The sequence below is a fragment of the Eurypyga helias genome, unplaced genomic scaffold, assembly GCF_000690775.1.
Source record: "Eurypyga helias isolate BGI_N326 unplaced genomic scaffold, ASM69077v1 scaffold23241, whole genome shotgun sequence".
NCBI lineage: Eukaryota > Metazoa > Chordata > Aves > Eurypygiformes > Eurypygidae > Eurypyga > Eurypyga helias.
The window spans coordinates 44,514-61,393 of NW_010229591.1; the positions used below are offsets into that span (position 1 = coordinate 44,514).

The 16,880-nt window shown below is 42.1% G+C and overlaps 1 protein-coding gene across 1 annotated transcript in view; it reads left to right on the forward strand.

Moving 5' to 3' along the window:
- The window catches only part of TECRL (trans-2,3-enoyl-CoA reductase-like), a 48,782-nt gene extending 32,094 nt beyond the window's left edge, over positions 1–16,688 (forward strand). The window contains exons 5-12 of the mRNA XM_010160466.1: positions 1,585–1,700; positions 4,234–4,339; positions 6,066–6,138; positions 8,151–8,194; positions 12,663–12,720; positions 13,985–14,070; positions 14,502–14,547; positions 16,561–16,688. Of these exons, the coding sequence (XP_010158768.1) occupies positions 1,585–1,700; positions 4,234–4,339; positions 6,066–6,138; positions 8,151–8,194; positions 12,663–12,720; positions 13,985–14,070; positions 14,502–14,547; positions 16,561–16,688 (657 nt within the window). The remainder of the gene's footprint in view (positions 1–1,584; positions 1,701–4,233; positions 4,340–6,065; positions 6,139–8,150; positions 8,195–12,662; positions 12,721–13,984; positions 14,071–14,501; positions 14,548–16,560) is intronic.
- Positions 16,689–16,880: the final 192 nt, after the last annotated feature.

Sequence of the window (16,880 nt, forward strand, 5' to 3'; positions counted from 1 at the left end):
TTTAATAGCGGAGGCTGCTTCGTACAGTGTTTGCAGAGTGCCTAACACACTGGGCTCACAGTTAGGATCAGCCCAATGCAACTGCTATTAGGACAAAACTCTGATAAGCCCTTGGCTGTGGTGTGTTCCACAACAATGTGGGCTCCTAAACACCCCCTGATTAAATGTTTTCATACACGCACAACCACTCTTGGGATCATGCAGAGTCAACGGAGCACAGAAATCACGGCGTCACGTGGAACCAAAGGGAATTTGACATTTCCCTGGTAGAGAACATGCAAGTCTCTTTTGGAGACCTGCTACGAAAGGCTTAAATTTCAAAAATTTTCCCCTTCTACCAGAGAAAAAGAAATGGTACTGAGGATCCCAAATGAAGGAAGCCTAATTGCAGAATATTTCTGCAGGAAAACCTCTCTGTTTCCAAGCCCTTCTGAAGAATGATTAGAAGAACAGCAAACTGGGGGTCAGACTGCCTGTCAAATACTACCTTTGAGAAAGGCAGCCTAAACCCAGTGCTGCTTCCTTAAGCCACAGGTATTTATCCGTAACAGTTCTACAGCAGTGCAAATAGCCACCTTAAATCAAACGGCCCATTAGTTATGAATCTTTATCCCTTAAGCAATACTGTGCACTTGAGTTACGATTTGCTAGTTGCTGGTCCTGGTAAACATGTTGAGCTACACCATTTCCATTTTATTCTGAGATTCATTCCAGTGGGGAAAAACGATCGAACGCAGAACTCGCATCACTTCAACCATGTTTTACTTCCTCCAACTGTTTGCAGCTACGAGCGTGCCCTGACAAACAGAAATACAGGCTGTACCAAACCCAAGCCAGAATGTCAAACTGAGGGTGGCTCCTGGCAGCACTATAGCTCTGCCCCTGTATCTGCTATCGGCACTCTGTGGCTCATAGGGGTGACGAAATGACTCCTTTCTGGTTTACAGGGTATCCTACTTGTCCAGCCTGCCCACCGCAGGCTACTTCTGCTGATGCCTGCACAGGGAGGAGTCCCGCTCCGTCACCAATCAAAGGCTCAAAGCACCATCCACCAGGCATCCAGGTCCTGCTCTTCTGCCCACCACCAAATTCCAAGCTATGACCCCTCCCTTCCACATGTTGCTGCTAGCAACCAGGATTCAAATCTGTGTTTGTTTCTGTCAGGCTTGCTCGGCTTTTAACTGATGTATCAGTTAATTGTGAAAAACACTGGCAGAAAGCAAGCTGCCTTCAGCTTTTGGGCCTTGATTTTCAGTGTTATTTAGATGCCAAATAGGCTTCTGATGGCACAGCCAAAACTATAAAGGGGAGATAACTGTGATTCTGACCACTTTCCATAAAGCCTTCCTGTCTGGTTTAATGTTCTGCACAGAAAACTCTCTCTTATCTCCTTGATGGATTTTACTCTTTTGTGAAAGAGACAGCAGAAAAAAAACCCACTGCATGTCATTTAAGCCCTCAAAATTAAGCCAAAATGCCATTTGAAGGATGAATGGGAGTCGTGCATAGGGGCATTCTTTTTCTCCTGCCTTTTATTGGTAAAAGTTCCTACCCTGACACAGCTATTCTATTTTTCATTTCTAGTTTTTTCTAACAGAATACACCGGGCCTCTTCTAATATATCTGCTGTTTTACATTCGCCTCTCAACTATTTATGATCAAGTGGAAAGCACCAAGAACTTCCGCCATCCAGTGGTACAGTAAGTGGCACTTGCGTTAACTATTTTCCTGGTGGACAAGGAGCCAGAGGGATGGAGACCACTTCCAGGGCTGAGGAGTTTAAGGGGGGTGTAAGACTACATGCCTGGTCTCAGAGTAAGCGGGAGTTTCAGATTGTTCTTATCGATAGCGGTTTGGCATTGAGCAGCGCTTATAAACCTGACCAAAAATGGGATCCCAGTTGGAATGTTTGCTGCACCTCGTCACAATGGGAGATGTAGTATTTTCCCCAACAGTTTGCAGTCTAGACACAGTGGGTGATAACCCAAAGTCACGTTTGACAGAGAAAGAGAGGATAAAACTTCAGATGTTCCACTCCCAGTCTCTTTACAGCGCATTCCCACTCACGAGGAGCATCATCCACCACAAAAGATAATCACCCCCCACCTCCAGCTCGCACCTAGACACAACAGGGAGGAATTTTGAGAGGTTTACAAGTCATGAGTCAGGTCAAGAACAACAGAAGCACCAGAGGAATTCAGAACCTAACCTCTTCAAACTGTAATTCTTCCCCAGGGCCACACACAACATATTTGAGTTCTGAAAGACTTTAAAGAAATAAAACACTTAAGTGACAAACAAAAATAAGAGCTCAGCCACTGTTAAAGAACAGTGAAGAGCAGAGGTTGTATTTAGCTGTACAGAAACGAATCAGAGGAGCTTATATATAAGCATAAACCAGACAGATTTTGCTTCTCTCTGTCACGGGAACAGTAACGCCAACAAGGAAAATTAAACTGCTTGATATAATACAGTAGGAGCTGACCACAAGGAAACACAGCCTGCTGGAACTCCAGAGCGTGCCAAAAAGCAACAAAAAGAGGAGAGCCAATGACCTTCGACAGCCCCTGCCATTCCCAAGCCTTTTGACTGATTCCGGAAGAAGCAAAGCAGACCGGATCGATGGGAGGGATTAAGAACTGTTCCAGACAAGCAAATGGCAAGCAGCTCTACACGATAAGTGCCTGGAGGGCTCAAGGCACTGCCGTCACCGACTGTGCCCCTCCGGTGGTTAATGCACCAGCCAGGCTGGGGACTTTCACGCTTAAGGAACTTAGTTTTCTTCGGTGTCATCGTCCCCATTCTGGGGGATTCTTTCCACCCAGAGGGGTGGAATGTGAACAAGGAAAGCCTATCGCCTGCCTAATTTGGAGCACTGGGAGGGTGCACAGGGAACTTGGAGCCTCAAGGAACCATACAGCTTTCCCACAGGACTTTTTCCACACTATGACTGCAGAATCAAGGGAGATGCTATACAACAGAGAAACACAGTGAGTTATAATACCATTTACAGATGGAGCAACAAAGACTTGGAGAGACAGTAAAGGAGTTAGTGGAGCTGGGAATGAGAACACACAATAGTTAAATTCAAATCCAGAGCTGCAAGACGCTTGCCTTCCTTCTCTTGGTCATACATTTAATAGGAGTTTCTGGTTGTGCAGAAGAGTCAGCAATAACTTTACCTTCCTTTAAGTGGGTAAGGGGTTTGCAGAATCCTTCCAGTGACCACTCATTAACAGGTTCATCTGAGGTTCCCACCCTAAGACAAATTAATTTTAAAAATCCCAGCAAAGCTGGAAGTTTGCTGAAGTCTTTGGATAAGTCATTAGTTGTTTGAAATATTCTTAGTTCAACTCTCTCTGGTTTAATTACTTTGAAATTGTTTAATCTTTGACTCTGGCTATCATACAAGATGCATAATAGAAGTATTTGAGATTTCACATGCTGAAAACCACTTTTCATTTATGTCTTATAATTGGTTTGCAGTGAGACGGGCTCTGCCAGTACGGTAAATGTAACCAAGATAAAATGCCACCAGGAATCACTCTTGACATTTGTTTCTGAAACTCAATCACCATGAGCTGCAACTCATTCTCAGAAGCAAATCAGCAACGCCTGTTATTGTTTCATAATCTTCCTCAAAAGAGAATCGGTATAATAATTTCTACAACAATTACCTCATTTCTTTGTAATGGGGAACAAAAAAGCCATCAGAATGGATTAACTTTGCTACAAAATCTCATTTTGCGTCCACAAGGAAATGAAATACACACTACCTCCATGCAGCTACTTGAGTTGGCAAAGGACAAGGAAACCATTCAGAAGATATTCACAATGTTTTTAAATGTCAGAGACATCCTACAGGAGCATTAAGGTGGCCTTAAAACATGGGAGACGTGTCTTAGAAAAGCATGGCAGATGCCTGCTTGTATACACAGCTGTCCTGGTTTAATGTCTTGTCAGGGCTATGCATCACATGTGGAGCTCGAGGAGCTCTTTTTATTTCAAGGCTAGTAAAAATAAGTTGCTCCCCTGCAAAATGAAAGCAACTTTGTATAGCACTGAAAATGATTCCATTAATCTTTGGTTCCAGATGCTCCAATTAAGACAATATCTTAAATCCCACAATTTCAGTGTGACTGTGGTTTTGGAATACTAGTTCTTGTTCCTTTTGTGACATTAAACTGTGATAAAAAGCAATCTTTACCTTAATTTCCTTCTATTTTCTTCCAGCCTGGCCTGCTTCTGCCATTGTTTGCACTACATCAGACATCTTCTGGAGACGCTATTTGTTCACAAGTTTTCAGGAGGGCACACTCCTCTGAAAAATATGATAAAGGTGACAGTATGTTTATCCTCATATCAAAGCAGTCCTTGGAAGAAGATAGGAAAATAAAAAATTAATCTATTTTCCAGCTCCAGGAATTATGATTAGTCAAAACACCTTTATAGGAAGAATTTCAGGGCCACGTCCCCAAGGACATGAATTGAAATCAATGTCCGTCTGAGCTCCCGCATGTCAATGTCCACTTTGACTCGTCCACCCAAGGGTCTGATTGTCATGTCCAGGATATTTTTCAGACTGAATGCTATTTTATTATGAGATATGCTGCTGCAACATCAAGCAATGCTGACAGAAATCACACTCCACTTCCTCAGTGCAATATAAATATGGAATAAAAGACAGGTCTTGCATTAGGAAGCAAAAATCAAATTACAACTAGGAAAAAAAAAATCTCATTCTGTAGATAGAGGTCATTGGAAGGAAGGTGCTAGGCTGGCCTGAAGTCTTCTGCCTCCCAAAGACTCTTGAATTTCAACTGTGTGTCAGAGACACATAGGGTATCCTTTCTTTTATTTCATACACTCAATTTCAGTCATTTTGTATCTCCCCAGCCCTTACCCCATCCAGTGTGACCCTCCCTTTAAAAGTTTTGCAATGCATTTCAGATTTTATTGAAGGAGGTAAAAATAATATCCATGACAGGGGGCTCGACTCAATTCCAGTCAGAAAGGAGCTAGAAGAAGAGCTAGAGAGAAGATCAGCTAGAGATGTTGTTTTAGATTACACAGTGTTTAAGAAAAAAAAAAAAGAGGAATATAAGCTAAACAGCTTTGGAATCAGAGTGACATTGCCAAAGTGATTCATGCATGTGGGAGTTAAGGATCCACAGTTACTGTTGTCCCCTCATGTACCACAGTGGCATTGCATAAAAAGACTGAAAAGAGAAATCCTGACTTCCAGCCCTACTTCTGGGATGGACCTGTAGCCAGTCCCAGCACGCTGGTCTTCCCAAGAAAGTACTAAGCATTGGACCCTTAACTTAGACGTGCAGAAAGTCTTCATCCAGTCTCCAGGGTGGTTTTGGTTGTTTGGTGGGTTTTGCTTTTTCCTTCTACAAAGGATGGGAGCAGTGACGCCTACACAGGACAAGAACATGATGGTATTATCTTTGCTTGGGCTTTCCCAAGCCTACGGCTTCAGTCACCCAGCAGAGACAGCTGGGCTGCTGCTTTTTAACAAGAGGGTGAAGTGGGGCTGAATCCCTGGGAGTAGAGCATATAGCTCAAATACGTTTATAGGAACTGTGTGCTCTTTTTTTTTGCAGGGTTAGACCAGGCCTATTCAGTTTTACTCTTTATTGTCTTGGCTGGTTTAGCTTTCTGTTTGGTTAGCTCTAGTTTGCTTGGAAACGTTGAGTTTAAGGTACAGTAAAAGCTCAGCTGTTTTAACCGGCCTTAGACTTTTAATAGTACGACTCAGGGAAATATGCCCTTTGGCAGCAGAATCAAATAAGGAGAAAGCAAATGTCGATTCCTACACCAGACATAAAACACATTTGACAACAAAAAAAATGCTACACTGTTCATTCCTTTATGGTTTTTAGTGGCTTCATAGCATCTTTAAAAGATCCATATTCTGTGACTCAAGAAGCCACCACAAAGTCTTTCAGTGGTCATCTGGGTTTTGTATCTTACCAGAATTTATATTTATAAAGTTACAGTTTGTATTTGCGTATTGCCCTTTCTAACAACAACAAAAAAGTATCTTTTGTCCGTTCCAGGGCTGTGCATTTTACTGGGGATTCACCTCCTGGATTGCATACTACATCAACCACCCACGATATACGCCACCATGTATGTATACGTAGAACACAAAACTCACCTTGGCTTTAAAAACTTTATAGCATGCAACCTCAAGTCCTCCAAAATCAACAGATGACCCCACGTGAGAGCATATAACTAATTTATCAGACAGTAGCCTTTACTCCCTGTCAGAAGAAAGGTTGTTGTACAGGACGCACTTCTACTGTGCCTGTGCAGTGACAGTCAATTGTTCTCCAGCTTTTTCTCACTGAAAATATTGGCCAAGTGGAGAAAACACAGAGATTGATATATTTTGCTCATACTTGCAATATTTGCATTAAGAAAGCATGAGCTGGCTAATTTATTTTTTTTAAGATATTTATTTGCTTAAAGGTACATCCTTTTCATAAAAATTAAGAATTTTTTTTTGTGTGAGTTGATCAGATACTACTGGATAAAAATGAAAAAAAATTCCTATTTATTTTTACTTCCATATTTCATTCATAATTTGTTCCCTCTCATTATATTTTATTGTTGCACTGCTGTTTCTTCTTTTTTTTCTTCTTGTTTACTCTTTGAACTTTTGATTACTTTGAGCATAATTGTCATAAGTTTGCTTTCCTTGCTGCATCTTAGTCTTTCTTTTCCCCTGCATCTCATACTTACCTATGAGCTCTGGGAACGATTTGCTTTGCCATTTTTATTTACACTCTGTTAACTCCGTTAACGTACTAATGTTTTTCAATCAAAAATGTCTCCTACATGGCACTTGCTTTCCTTTCAAAATAACTCAAAAGTTCTGTTTCAAAATTGTGAGATTCATTGAAAAACAGCTGAATTTTGTGTGGCTTTAAAAGTAGTGCTGCAAACGATGTTGAAAACTCCCTAGACACAGTTTTTAGCAGTGTGGGCCATCAGATCAGTAGGTACGGCTTCACTCTAAAGGAAAATTTGTTCAAGACACAACTTGAAGGCACAAATCACATTTATTCCTTCAACCTTTCCAACAGGGAAAGCATTCAGAAGTAGTACTTCTAATTTCTTGCCATTGCCTTAAAATCACAATTATAGGTCCATGGGTCTAACGCTGGAGATCACCAGCTCTCTGGCACAGCTAGTTAGATCAGTAAAACCTTGATGGTTTATTTTGGGTTCAGGAGCAGGCAACCTCTGCAGCCATATCCAGATGGCTGGTTTGGGGATAGGTAAGGAAAGACAAACGGGTAGTTGCTGAATGCTATGCAGGAGGGTAAATTAAACCAGGCTGACAAAGGGTCCATGAAGAACATCTGCTGAGCAGCTCCATAGTGAGACATTGCCATGTGCTGGTTGTTCTGAGGTGAAGATGCTCTTGGCACAATAGAGGAGTCGTGTGCCAGAGAGAAAAAGGGTTCTCAAAAGTAAAGGCCTGATGAGACTTGGTCAGTGAAGTGAGGTTCATACATGTGGTTTGTGTCCCTCAGCCGTGAGCCAGGTTTACTGGAGAACTGTAAACCTTTGGAGATGAACAAGACACAGCACTACAGTGACCGCAGCAGAAAGCAGAGGGCAGGGAAAAGGCAGGTAAAAATTGCAGAGGCTAAATATATTTCTTGCATGGTGAGACTGAGAAGCAGATGGTGGCTATATGGTAAAGCCACAGTAGTTAAAAAAAAAAAGGAGTAATGTCTTGGGTTCTCTGCTCATGGAGATAGAAGGGCCTATGGATAAAGCTGTGATTCCCAGCCTTGTTCTGCCACTGACCTTCATTTCATCCCTCCCCTTGCCTTTCCAAGGAATTTAACACTTCCCTCTGCTTTGAAAAGGACTTGGGTAGGTGAAGCTGACAAATATTAGAAAAAGTTAGGTGAAAACTGCCTTGAGATCAGTGGTGAAGAGACTGTCATTTCTGGAGAGCTGTTACTGTTTGCATTGTCTTCATATTCTGTGTGATAATACCCATGCTTTCTGCAGAGCCTGTCAGGAAAGAAGTATTTCTGCTCCTCAGCACTAGATTAATTTCACCCACAGCAAACCATGTGCTTACCGTAAAATGCAATTTATAATTTCATTCTATTTTCTAGCATTTGGCCACAGACAAGTTTCTTTTGCTGCCCTTGCTTTTCTGGTATGTAAAAAAAAAAAATGTTTTATTAATGATTGTGGAATAGGAGCAAGTCACAATTTAGCAAAATGGAGTATGGTATGCATTTGTGTGTGTATATATATCCACACCCATAGCCCTGTGTCCTTTGAGTGGACTTAGTGGTAATCTATTAAGCTTTCTGGGCCAGGAAATCTCCTAGTACTATTTACTTGTACAGAGCTTATTAAAAAATACTGTATCTGAGAGCCACGAGAACATCATTTGCATTACTACCACCCATAACTGTGTAAAAAAAAATAATGTTTAGACAGATGGGAACTTGCCATTTTTAAAACACTGAAGAATTACAACCTAAGCAGACTTTGCAATAGTACTGTCTACTCTGAATAACTTAACCTCAACAGCTATTAAAAACAATTAAAAAAAATCCATGCCAAAGTGGGTGATGCCAAGAGAAAGAACAGATGATGAAGAATAGCTGGCATTTGGTTTTTCAGCATGTTTGACCTTGCCTTTGTGTAGCTACAGTTCGATATATGGTTTTTCAAGTGTCGTGGTTCGATGTTTCAGCAGGCCAGAGGGAAGGAGCCTACATAGAGCCACCCAGGGATGAGGGCACTGCTGGCATTTGGGCAGCTTTGTTACAGGCTCCCAAGGTGGGCAGAAATGCTGAGCTGCAGCATTTTGGCCTCAGCTGAAAACAGTGATGCCGTGCATCATCAGGGTGGCTTTAAAAGTCCCGTGTCCTTTTAGGGGGAATTTGTAAGAAATAACTCACCTGGATTGTTTGGTAGCACGTTTTTCTAGGGTACCAGCATTCCAGTCAACACAAGCTAAATAACCACCTCATGGGAGAATTAAACTCCTGTAAGTAACATGGTGAGTCAACACATGCTTTGCTGGGAAGAGAGGAAAATGTATGGGTTCACCCGTAGGTGACTCAATGTGCAGAAGTTGAGACTATCACACCCAGTGCTTGAATGAATTATAAGGTGAGACAGAGGCTCAATAAGAAATTCTCACATGTGAATGTATACTCTTTTCTGTCCTCTGTGGGCATTGCACTTGGAAATGCTGAGTGTTGGCTTACCCAAGCAAGTATGGGTCAGTAGCCAAAACAGTCAGCCTCTTTGAAACTCAGATACAGATCGGTTTCCAGAAATATAACAGGAAGAGGGGACAGTAACGTGTCTAGGCTCATTCAGGCAAACGCTATTCAGAAAAGCATTCAACCAACTTCTTCGCAATATTTAAACACTTTCGTAAATTGGGACCCTTAAAGATCACAGTTTTGGCAGTGTGTGCCTCAGCTTGGCCATGCAGTTCTTAGCTTTACCTGCCCTAATAAGGTATAGCAAAGCAAGAAAATACTGCTATGAAGAAGTTCACTCACTCAATGAGGCTCTCCAGCCGAGAGCATAATCCTGTGCTGCGGAGAGAGGAGGTTGTGGCAGCAGTAGGCAGTGTTGCACCCAGTGCCTTATTGTCTGCACCCTTCCTGAGCTCAGGGCTTACCTGAAACCAAGCAAAACACCTGCCCGAATAATCAGTGCTACCAGTAAAACTACACCTCATCAAAACCCCTAGAGAAAAGGTCTCCTTTTCTAATGAAATGTCCTTTCTCTCCTCGACGTAACATACCCTGCTATAGCTTTTATGGAAAATGCTGCCATCAAGCAGAAGTGAGTACTGTTGGGGTACCTGCTAAAAGACATGGACATCCCCTTCAGATCTGCATCAGCACCTGCCCTGTGCTCTGAATTCTTGTAGCTCTTGAGAACATCCTACCCATGGAGACTCTAAACCTTTCCCTGTCAGACCTTATTCTGGCAGGTTCCCAGACAATGAATTTAAAACAGCAACATACAATAAAATAACTCAAAGCAGTTTTCTAAAACATATGAATAAAATATTATGAAGATTTTTTTTCCCCCTCCCTCTTTTAAGGTTTGTCCTTATTACAAGTCCTGATTTAAGTGCATACATCTGCTGTAAACAACAGTACTGAGTAATTTGAAGAGCATCAGCAGGGTCTTCTGCAAGAATCTCATATTTAGAGAAATTATTTTAAGCTTTGCAGGGATGCTTTTCTCATGTGGGTACACATGAAATATAAAGAGGGGCAGCAGTATGTAGACTTCAATATTACAGAATCACAGAATGGTTTGGGTTGGAAGGGACCTTAAAGACCATCTAGTTCCAACACCCCTGCCATGGGCAGGGACACCTTCCACTAGACCAGGTTGCTACAAGCCTCATCCAGCCTGGCCTTGGACACTTCCAGGGATGGGGCATCCACAGCTTCTCTGGGCAACCTGTCCCAGTGCCTCCCAAACCCTCTCCAGGAAGAACTTCTTGATTGCTATTCTAAACCTCCCTTCTTTCAATTTAAACCCGTTCCCCCTTGTCCTGTCACTCCCTGCCCTTGTAAAAAGTCCCCCCCAGCTTCCTTGTAGCCCCTTCAGGTACTGGAAGGTGCAATAAGGTCTCCCCGGAGCCTTCTCTTCTCCAGGCTGAACAAGCCCAACTCTCTCAGCCTGTCCCCATAGCAGAGGGGCTCCAGCCCTCGGAGCATCTCCATGGCCTCCTCTGGACTCGCTCCAACCGGTCTATATCCTTCTGATGCTGAGGGTTTATGTGGTAAGCCTTTTTTTTTCTACTGTTCTCCACTGCCCCGTATTTTATGTCCAAGACACTAAGGACTAGCTTACATTTAGCAGTACTTCTCGGTGTAGAGCATTAGCAGCCGCATTTCTAAAGAGGGACATAAGAGCTAATTACAGCAGAGTGCAGCTGCAGAGGCAAAGGTAAGCCAATAAAAATCCCTGCAGAAATGCCCTTTGCTTGTTTTACTTAGAACTGATTACAGAATTAGTAGGTGTTAACCACAGTGTGCGAATCTCTCTTGCTCCACAACAGTACGGGCATTACACATTTCACAAAATATATATATAGTGTTTCACAAAACCATCTTTAACTCTGAAACTTTTTTTCTTTAAAATAATAGTAATCAGAAACAATCATGTTCCTAGCTCATAATTGGAAGTACGCAAATTAAAATTACTCCTACAGCTATGGCTAGAATTATAGCTTCTGATACAGTATTTTATAACAGAATTTCCTTTTCTGGCTATTTAGTGTTTTACATCTGGTGTTTATGATAGATGACAGTCAATTAGTTGTAATTAAAAAACATAGAAGGACTACAGGATGTGACCCGTGACTACATATCCATACAGAATAACAGCTTTGCTAATAGAACTGATTTAAACCTTCCTAACAAAACCCACAGAAATCTCTCTGCCAAAAAGGGGAAAATTCTTCTGCAATGCTATCGACAATGTTCTTTGAGATAATGGCACATTTCAATACAAAATGAAGTTACTTTCAATTACTTTTAATTGAAGTTTGTTATGGATGACTTTCAGAACTGACTTAAAAAATTACAATCATATTTCCTCTTTTCTGTATTAATTTTGTGACTTAACACATTTTCATCTCTGGGTTTTAGGACTTTTCCTTTTTATTTTAATTTCTTAATTTTTTCCGGCCTTGCAAAATTTAGAATGACCAATGACATATCAACACCCAACTTTATACCACTGCATTTTTTTCCAGTGTGAGAGAAGAAATCAGTCTTCAAACCCAGAAATGCATAAAAAAGTTCAACTCAGCCTGAGATTGAAATGTATGCAGCATTTTGAATTTCTTCATAAAGCAGGGGAAGAATGTAAAACACATTAGACTGTTGAACTGACAGACTTCTTTTTTCAAGAATTGAAATGTATTTTCCTACAACTTCCTACTTTAAATATGGGTAGTAATAGTAACCCTACCATAGTTGTAATTGATGAAATACTGAAAGCCACAGGCAAATCTGAAATCACTTGTACTACAAGCCACGTGTGGAGACATGGTACCTCCTCCAAAATCTTCAACTATCTAAATATTAAAGACAGTTTGAGACATTGGTTAGGGCTGGAAATGGTATAACCAGGGAAAAGCAGAACCTGGAATAATACTGTGTGTGCAGGAAGAGGGTAGGCACATGAACTCATTACATCTTTACAAAACCCATGAACAGCTTTTCACCTGCTTATTTGCAGGCTGGATTAATTCCAAATCCTGGATATGGCATTCAGTTCAGAGAATTATGTTGCTCAATTCCTTGGACCCCTGGAAGCCTCTCTGATCTCCCCAAGCCAAAGCACACTGCACATGCTGGGTGTGGGAACCGCACCAGACGCCTGCCTGCACTGAGCTCTACGGAGCTGAAATACGGGCTTTCACCCCAGGCTGTGCCCACAGTGCTCACTAGACCCTTGTGTGTTTGACAAAGATCACATTTCCCATCGGAGAGTCATTCTGGAGTAGATACTTTCTGATACAGAGACTAATTTGTAACAGGGGGATTGTGGTTATGCACTACGAGGCAGTTACCACAGCATTCTAGGCATACCACTGAAAATATGTTTTTAATGTCTTGCAGATGTGTGAAGCTGGAAATCACTTTATCAACGTAGCTTTAGCTCACCAAAATCATTCAGGTCTGTCTTTGTTTCCTGTTTGTCTATTTAAGACTGAAGTGTGCTTAACATATCCATCTTCTGATGGTATACAGTAATTTATGTATCTACATCCACAAAATCAAGAAAGATGAAGTAGGTACCATGCCATCGGTATAACATCTTCAAAATAAATGTGATGACAAGGAAACATTAGCAACATTGTCATTGTTCCAAAGCTTATAGCAAATTTATCTTAATTATACACAACTGCAATTTAAATAACAATTTAGGCATGGAAGTTCTCTAAAGCACCCCGCTGACTGACAACAGAGGATTACATTTTAAGTAAGTTTCATAAACTTGATACTGGATTGCCGAGTTTTTAGGTACACGCATCTCATGGAAAGATATACACACACATACACAAAGGTAGACTCATGAGCACTCATTGATGCAGGCATCAATGTATATATATGCTCTTAAAAGGCTACTCCAAGCACGGGGTTTCAGGGTCTTCTGTGCTATGAGAATAATATATATATATATATATACGGTAAATATACTTTCGGATAATAATGGTATAATTTTGCACTATGACACCCTATTCAAGAAAATACTTCACCACAGTATGATCAGCTTCACACAAGGGAAGTCAGCTGCTATTCCAGAAAGCTTTTGATGTGCTGTACCTTAGGCAGGTGCTTATGTTGTTTGTTTCAAGGGGCCTAATTCAGTTTAAAAGCAGCAAGAGGCAAATAATTCATCAGCACCTGCAAATATTAGTGATAGCAGAACTTAAAAGTGATGTGCTGCATATGTGGCAGTGTCTGTGAGCATTACCAGTGGCTGTAGAGCGAGCCATGCTGTTAGCTCAGGAGTTGTTTTCCTGTTCTGCCCCGGGATGAGGGATAAGGATGCAAGAGGGGACAGGTTCACATTCCTGAGTCAGGCTGAATAAGATACAGCTGCATCCCTTGTATCCCAGGAGAGTGCCCTTAGCCCTCACCTGCCTGTTAGTCCACATTAAGCTACCTGTCTCGCTCTTCCTCTGAACAAAGGTCACATCCTTTGGACACACCAGACCTTTCCAATGCATGGATCACTAAGCAGCATTCTCACTAGGATAAAAACAGCATTTTATGTCTCAAAAGATTTCACTGAAACTTTTTTAACGCATTTTACTCTGGGAGCATTGGCCAAGGGGATGGGGCAAGTTGTGACAAGGCTCAGTTCCCCTTCCCATAGTGAAAGTGGTTTTCCTAATTTGATTTCTTTCCCCCCCATTTATTTTTCTTTCATAAAGGAAGTAAAGCCTGTTTTCCAAGTCCAACCTACAACCCATTCACGTGGCTCTTCCTGCTGGTCTCCTGTCCCAACTATACGTATGAGGTACATGACTTTCTTCTGCTCATATACAAGGGGTAGGTGGTGACTGTGTTTCAGCCTTTGCCTGCAGAAAATCTGCAACGCCTCCACGCAGTTCCCTCTGCACATCCATCATTATGTTCTGTTTGTCAGAGTCTCCTTGCTCCCATAAATATTTCTCCACCAGACCCTTCACTTCCCTCACCTCAGTATCATGACTTCTGTGTATATTCACCTCCACTACAGACTCCCTCAGTGATCCAAGGTTTTACCACCCACCTCTTCACTCCCACCCAGCATGCTGGGGGATTCCTTTCTAGCTTCTTTCCTCTCTCCTGTTGCCAATACAAGCTCATCTTCCAGTGGGAGCTGTAGGGGAAGTGGTCACATTTGAAAGCTTGCCTTTTCACTTCACATAAAGTATACACTTAACAGTGCCTTCTCCTTTACAACAGGTTGGATCTTGGATTAGTTTCACAGTGATGACACAAACATTGCCAGGTAAGCTTTGAAACAGGGTGCAGGTAGCTCCTAAATTGTTGTTTACAGAAGTGAATTCTGGAAATTTAAAATTTGCCAGAAAATTTATGGCACATCAAATATTGTCATCAAATCCCCCATGGGACATGACTGTGTAAACCCTCAAAGTGCTCCCCTCAGAAAGCTTTGGAGAGCACAAACACTACCTTTCGATCAAAACCAGCTCTCTGCTTTTTGTGCAATATTGTTGCTTCTGCTGTTTCCACACTGAAAACAGACTTTGAAATTTAGAAAAAGAAAGAAATCAATATTCTTCATTTAAAGTCAGTAACTTTTGATATAGGAAAATTTCTTTGCATTGTAACCTGGCATAATACTTCTATTAGGGAGAGGAAAACAGATGTACTTATTATTTCAAAAGAGGAAAAACATGTATGTTCCTGGTAGCATTTCCCTGTTTGCTTGTATCAGACAGCCAGCTTGTAACAGGGTTGAACAGAAGGTTCAGCCTGACCGTGAGGAAACCCTTCTTCCCTGTGGGGGTAACAGAGCACAGAACAGGCTGCCCAGAGAGGTGGGGGAGTCTCCTTCCCTGGAGACTTTCCAAAGCCCCTGGACTTGTTCCTGTGTGATCTGCTCTAGGGGATCCTGCTCTGGCAGGGGAGTTGGACTGGATGATCTCTAGAGGTCCCTTCCAACCCTTACCACTATGTGAACCTGTGAATAGCAGCCTGCTTAGCAGCATTTGCAACTCTTGCTTGGTACTTTCCTGCATCCTTAGAGACCTAAATACCCATACAAATATGGGTTCTGGGACCGAGCTCTCCAAAACATTCACTTTGTAATTATTTCTCCATTCCAAAATGGAAACCTCTAAAAGGTGCTTGCAAAAAGTAGTCCCACGTGGTTTATAAATGAAAAAGAAAGGACCTTCAAAAGTGGACTGAACGGCATCATACAAAACCCAAAACTTTCAATCTTTTTTGAAAAGGTATGACATTTTTGTGCTTTTGGCTCTGGTGTGAAAATGACCTGAAAATTTGAGGATGTTGTAGGACTGCATTTACAAGGCCAGGGAACAACAACATAGGCAGCACACTCATCCTTGCTGTAATTGGCCTAAATATAACTTGGCCAGATGCCAAATGAACGTTCCTGAACCACCAGCTCATTTAAAGGAAAAAAGGATAATGAATTTAGCAGGAGGAGGGTGTTTTACAAGGGTCTGTAGTGACAGGACAAGGGGTAACAGGTTGAAACTGAAAGCGGGGAGATTTAGATTGGATTTAAGGACAGGAACAGGTTGCCCAGAGAAGCCATGGATGCCCCATCCCTGGAAGTGTTCAAGGCCAGGCTGGATGAGGCTTGGAGCAACCTGGTCTAGTGCAAGGTGTCCGTGCCCATGGCAAGGGGAAGGAACTGGTTGGGCTTTAAGGTCCCTTCCCACCCAAACCATTCTGTGATTCCATGAACTTGTAAAAAGCACCTGTAAAAGCATTTTCCATTAGATGACACTTAGCTGGAAGGGCGGGTTCCCCAAGAGACCACTTAACTGGCTCCTGACAACCTCATCAAGGGCCTAGGCATCTGTAGTTGTTAGGCTTTGTGAGACCTCTCTGCCAGGCAGCTAAATCAGTTTGTACACCTACTTCCTACTTGTTCCAGGGCTGAGCTCTCCCTCTATGCTCCCTGTTATTTTTGGGAGCCAGAAGTAAAACAAAGAGCCAGAAAAATAGTCGGGAGAGGCCATGGGTAATTCCGTGTTGAGATGGCACCATGCCCAAGGAGGCCTTGTGATTTATGGTCAAGTCATATGTGATACAGGGCGTGCCAAATACATGTGAACATCATCTCTGTGAATCTGGATGTGGAGGCTGAGCCTCAGGCTATGGTATAGCAGCAACTGCAAGGCTGAGAGTAAGGGCAGGGTTAACTTGTCACTGCCCACACTGCAGACTTTTTCATAAACAATCTTGTGTTCACAGAAACAGACCCATGATCCTTTCTTTTTATTCCACTCTTTTTCCTTGGTAGCTGGTATTTTTGCTTTCCTGATGGTCATCCAGATGTCTCTCTGGGCCCAAAAGAAACACAAGCTGTACCTGAAGAGATTTTATCCAGAGGTGCGGAGAAAAGCAGCTATGATTCCAATCGTCTTCTAAGCTCTTCACAAGAGCTGAAGCCTAAGCGTGCAGTTCAAGAGCTAACTCAGAGTAAATGAGCCATTTCATTCAGTAACCAAAGTGGATCAGAGGAAGAACTACTGGATATCTTTTTCCGAAAATTAACAGTTCAAGACGAAGAGCTTTTAATTAAATGAAAAGCTCTAGCTCTTGAATTCTTGGTTCCTGCTG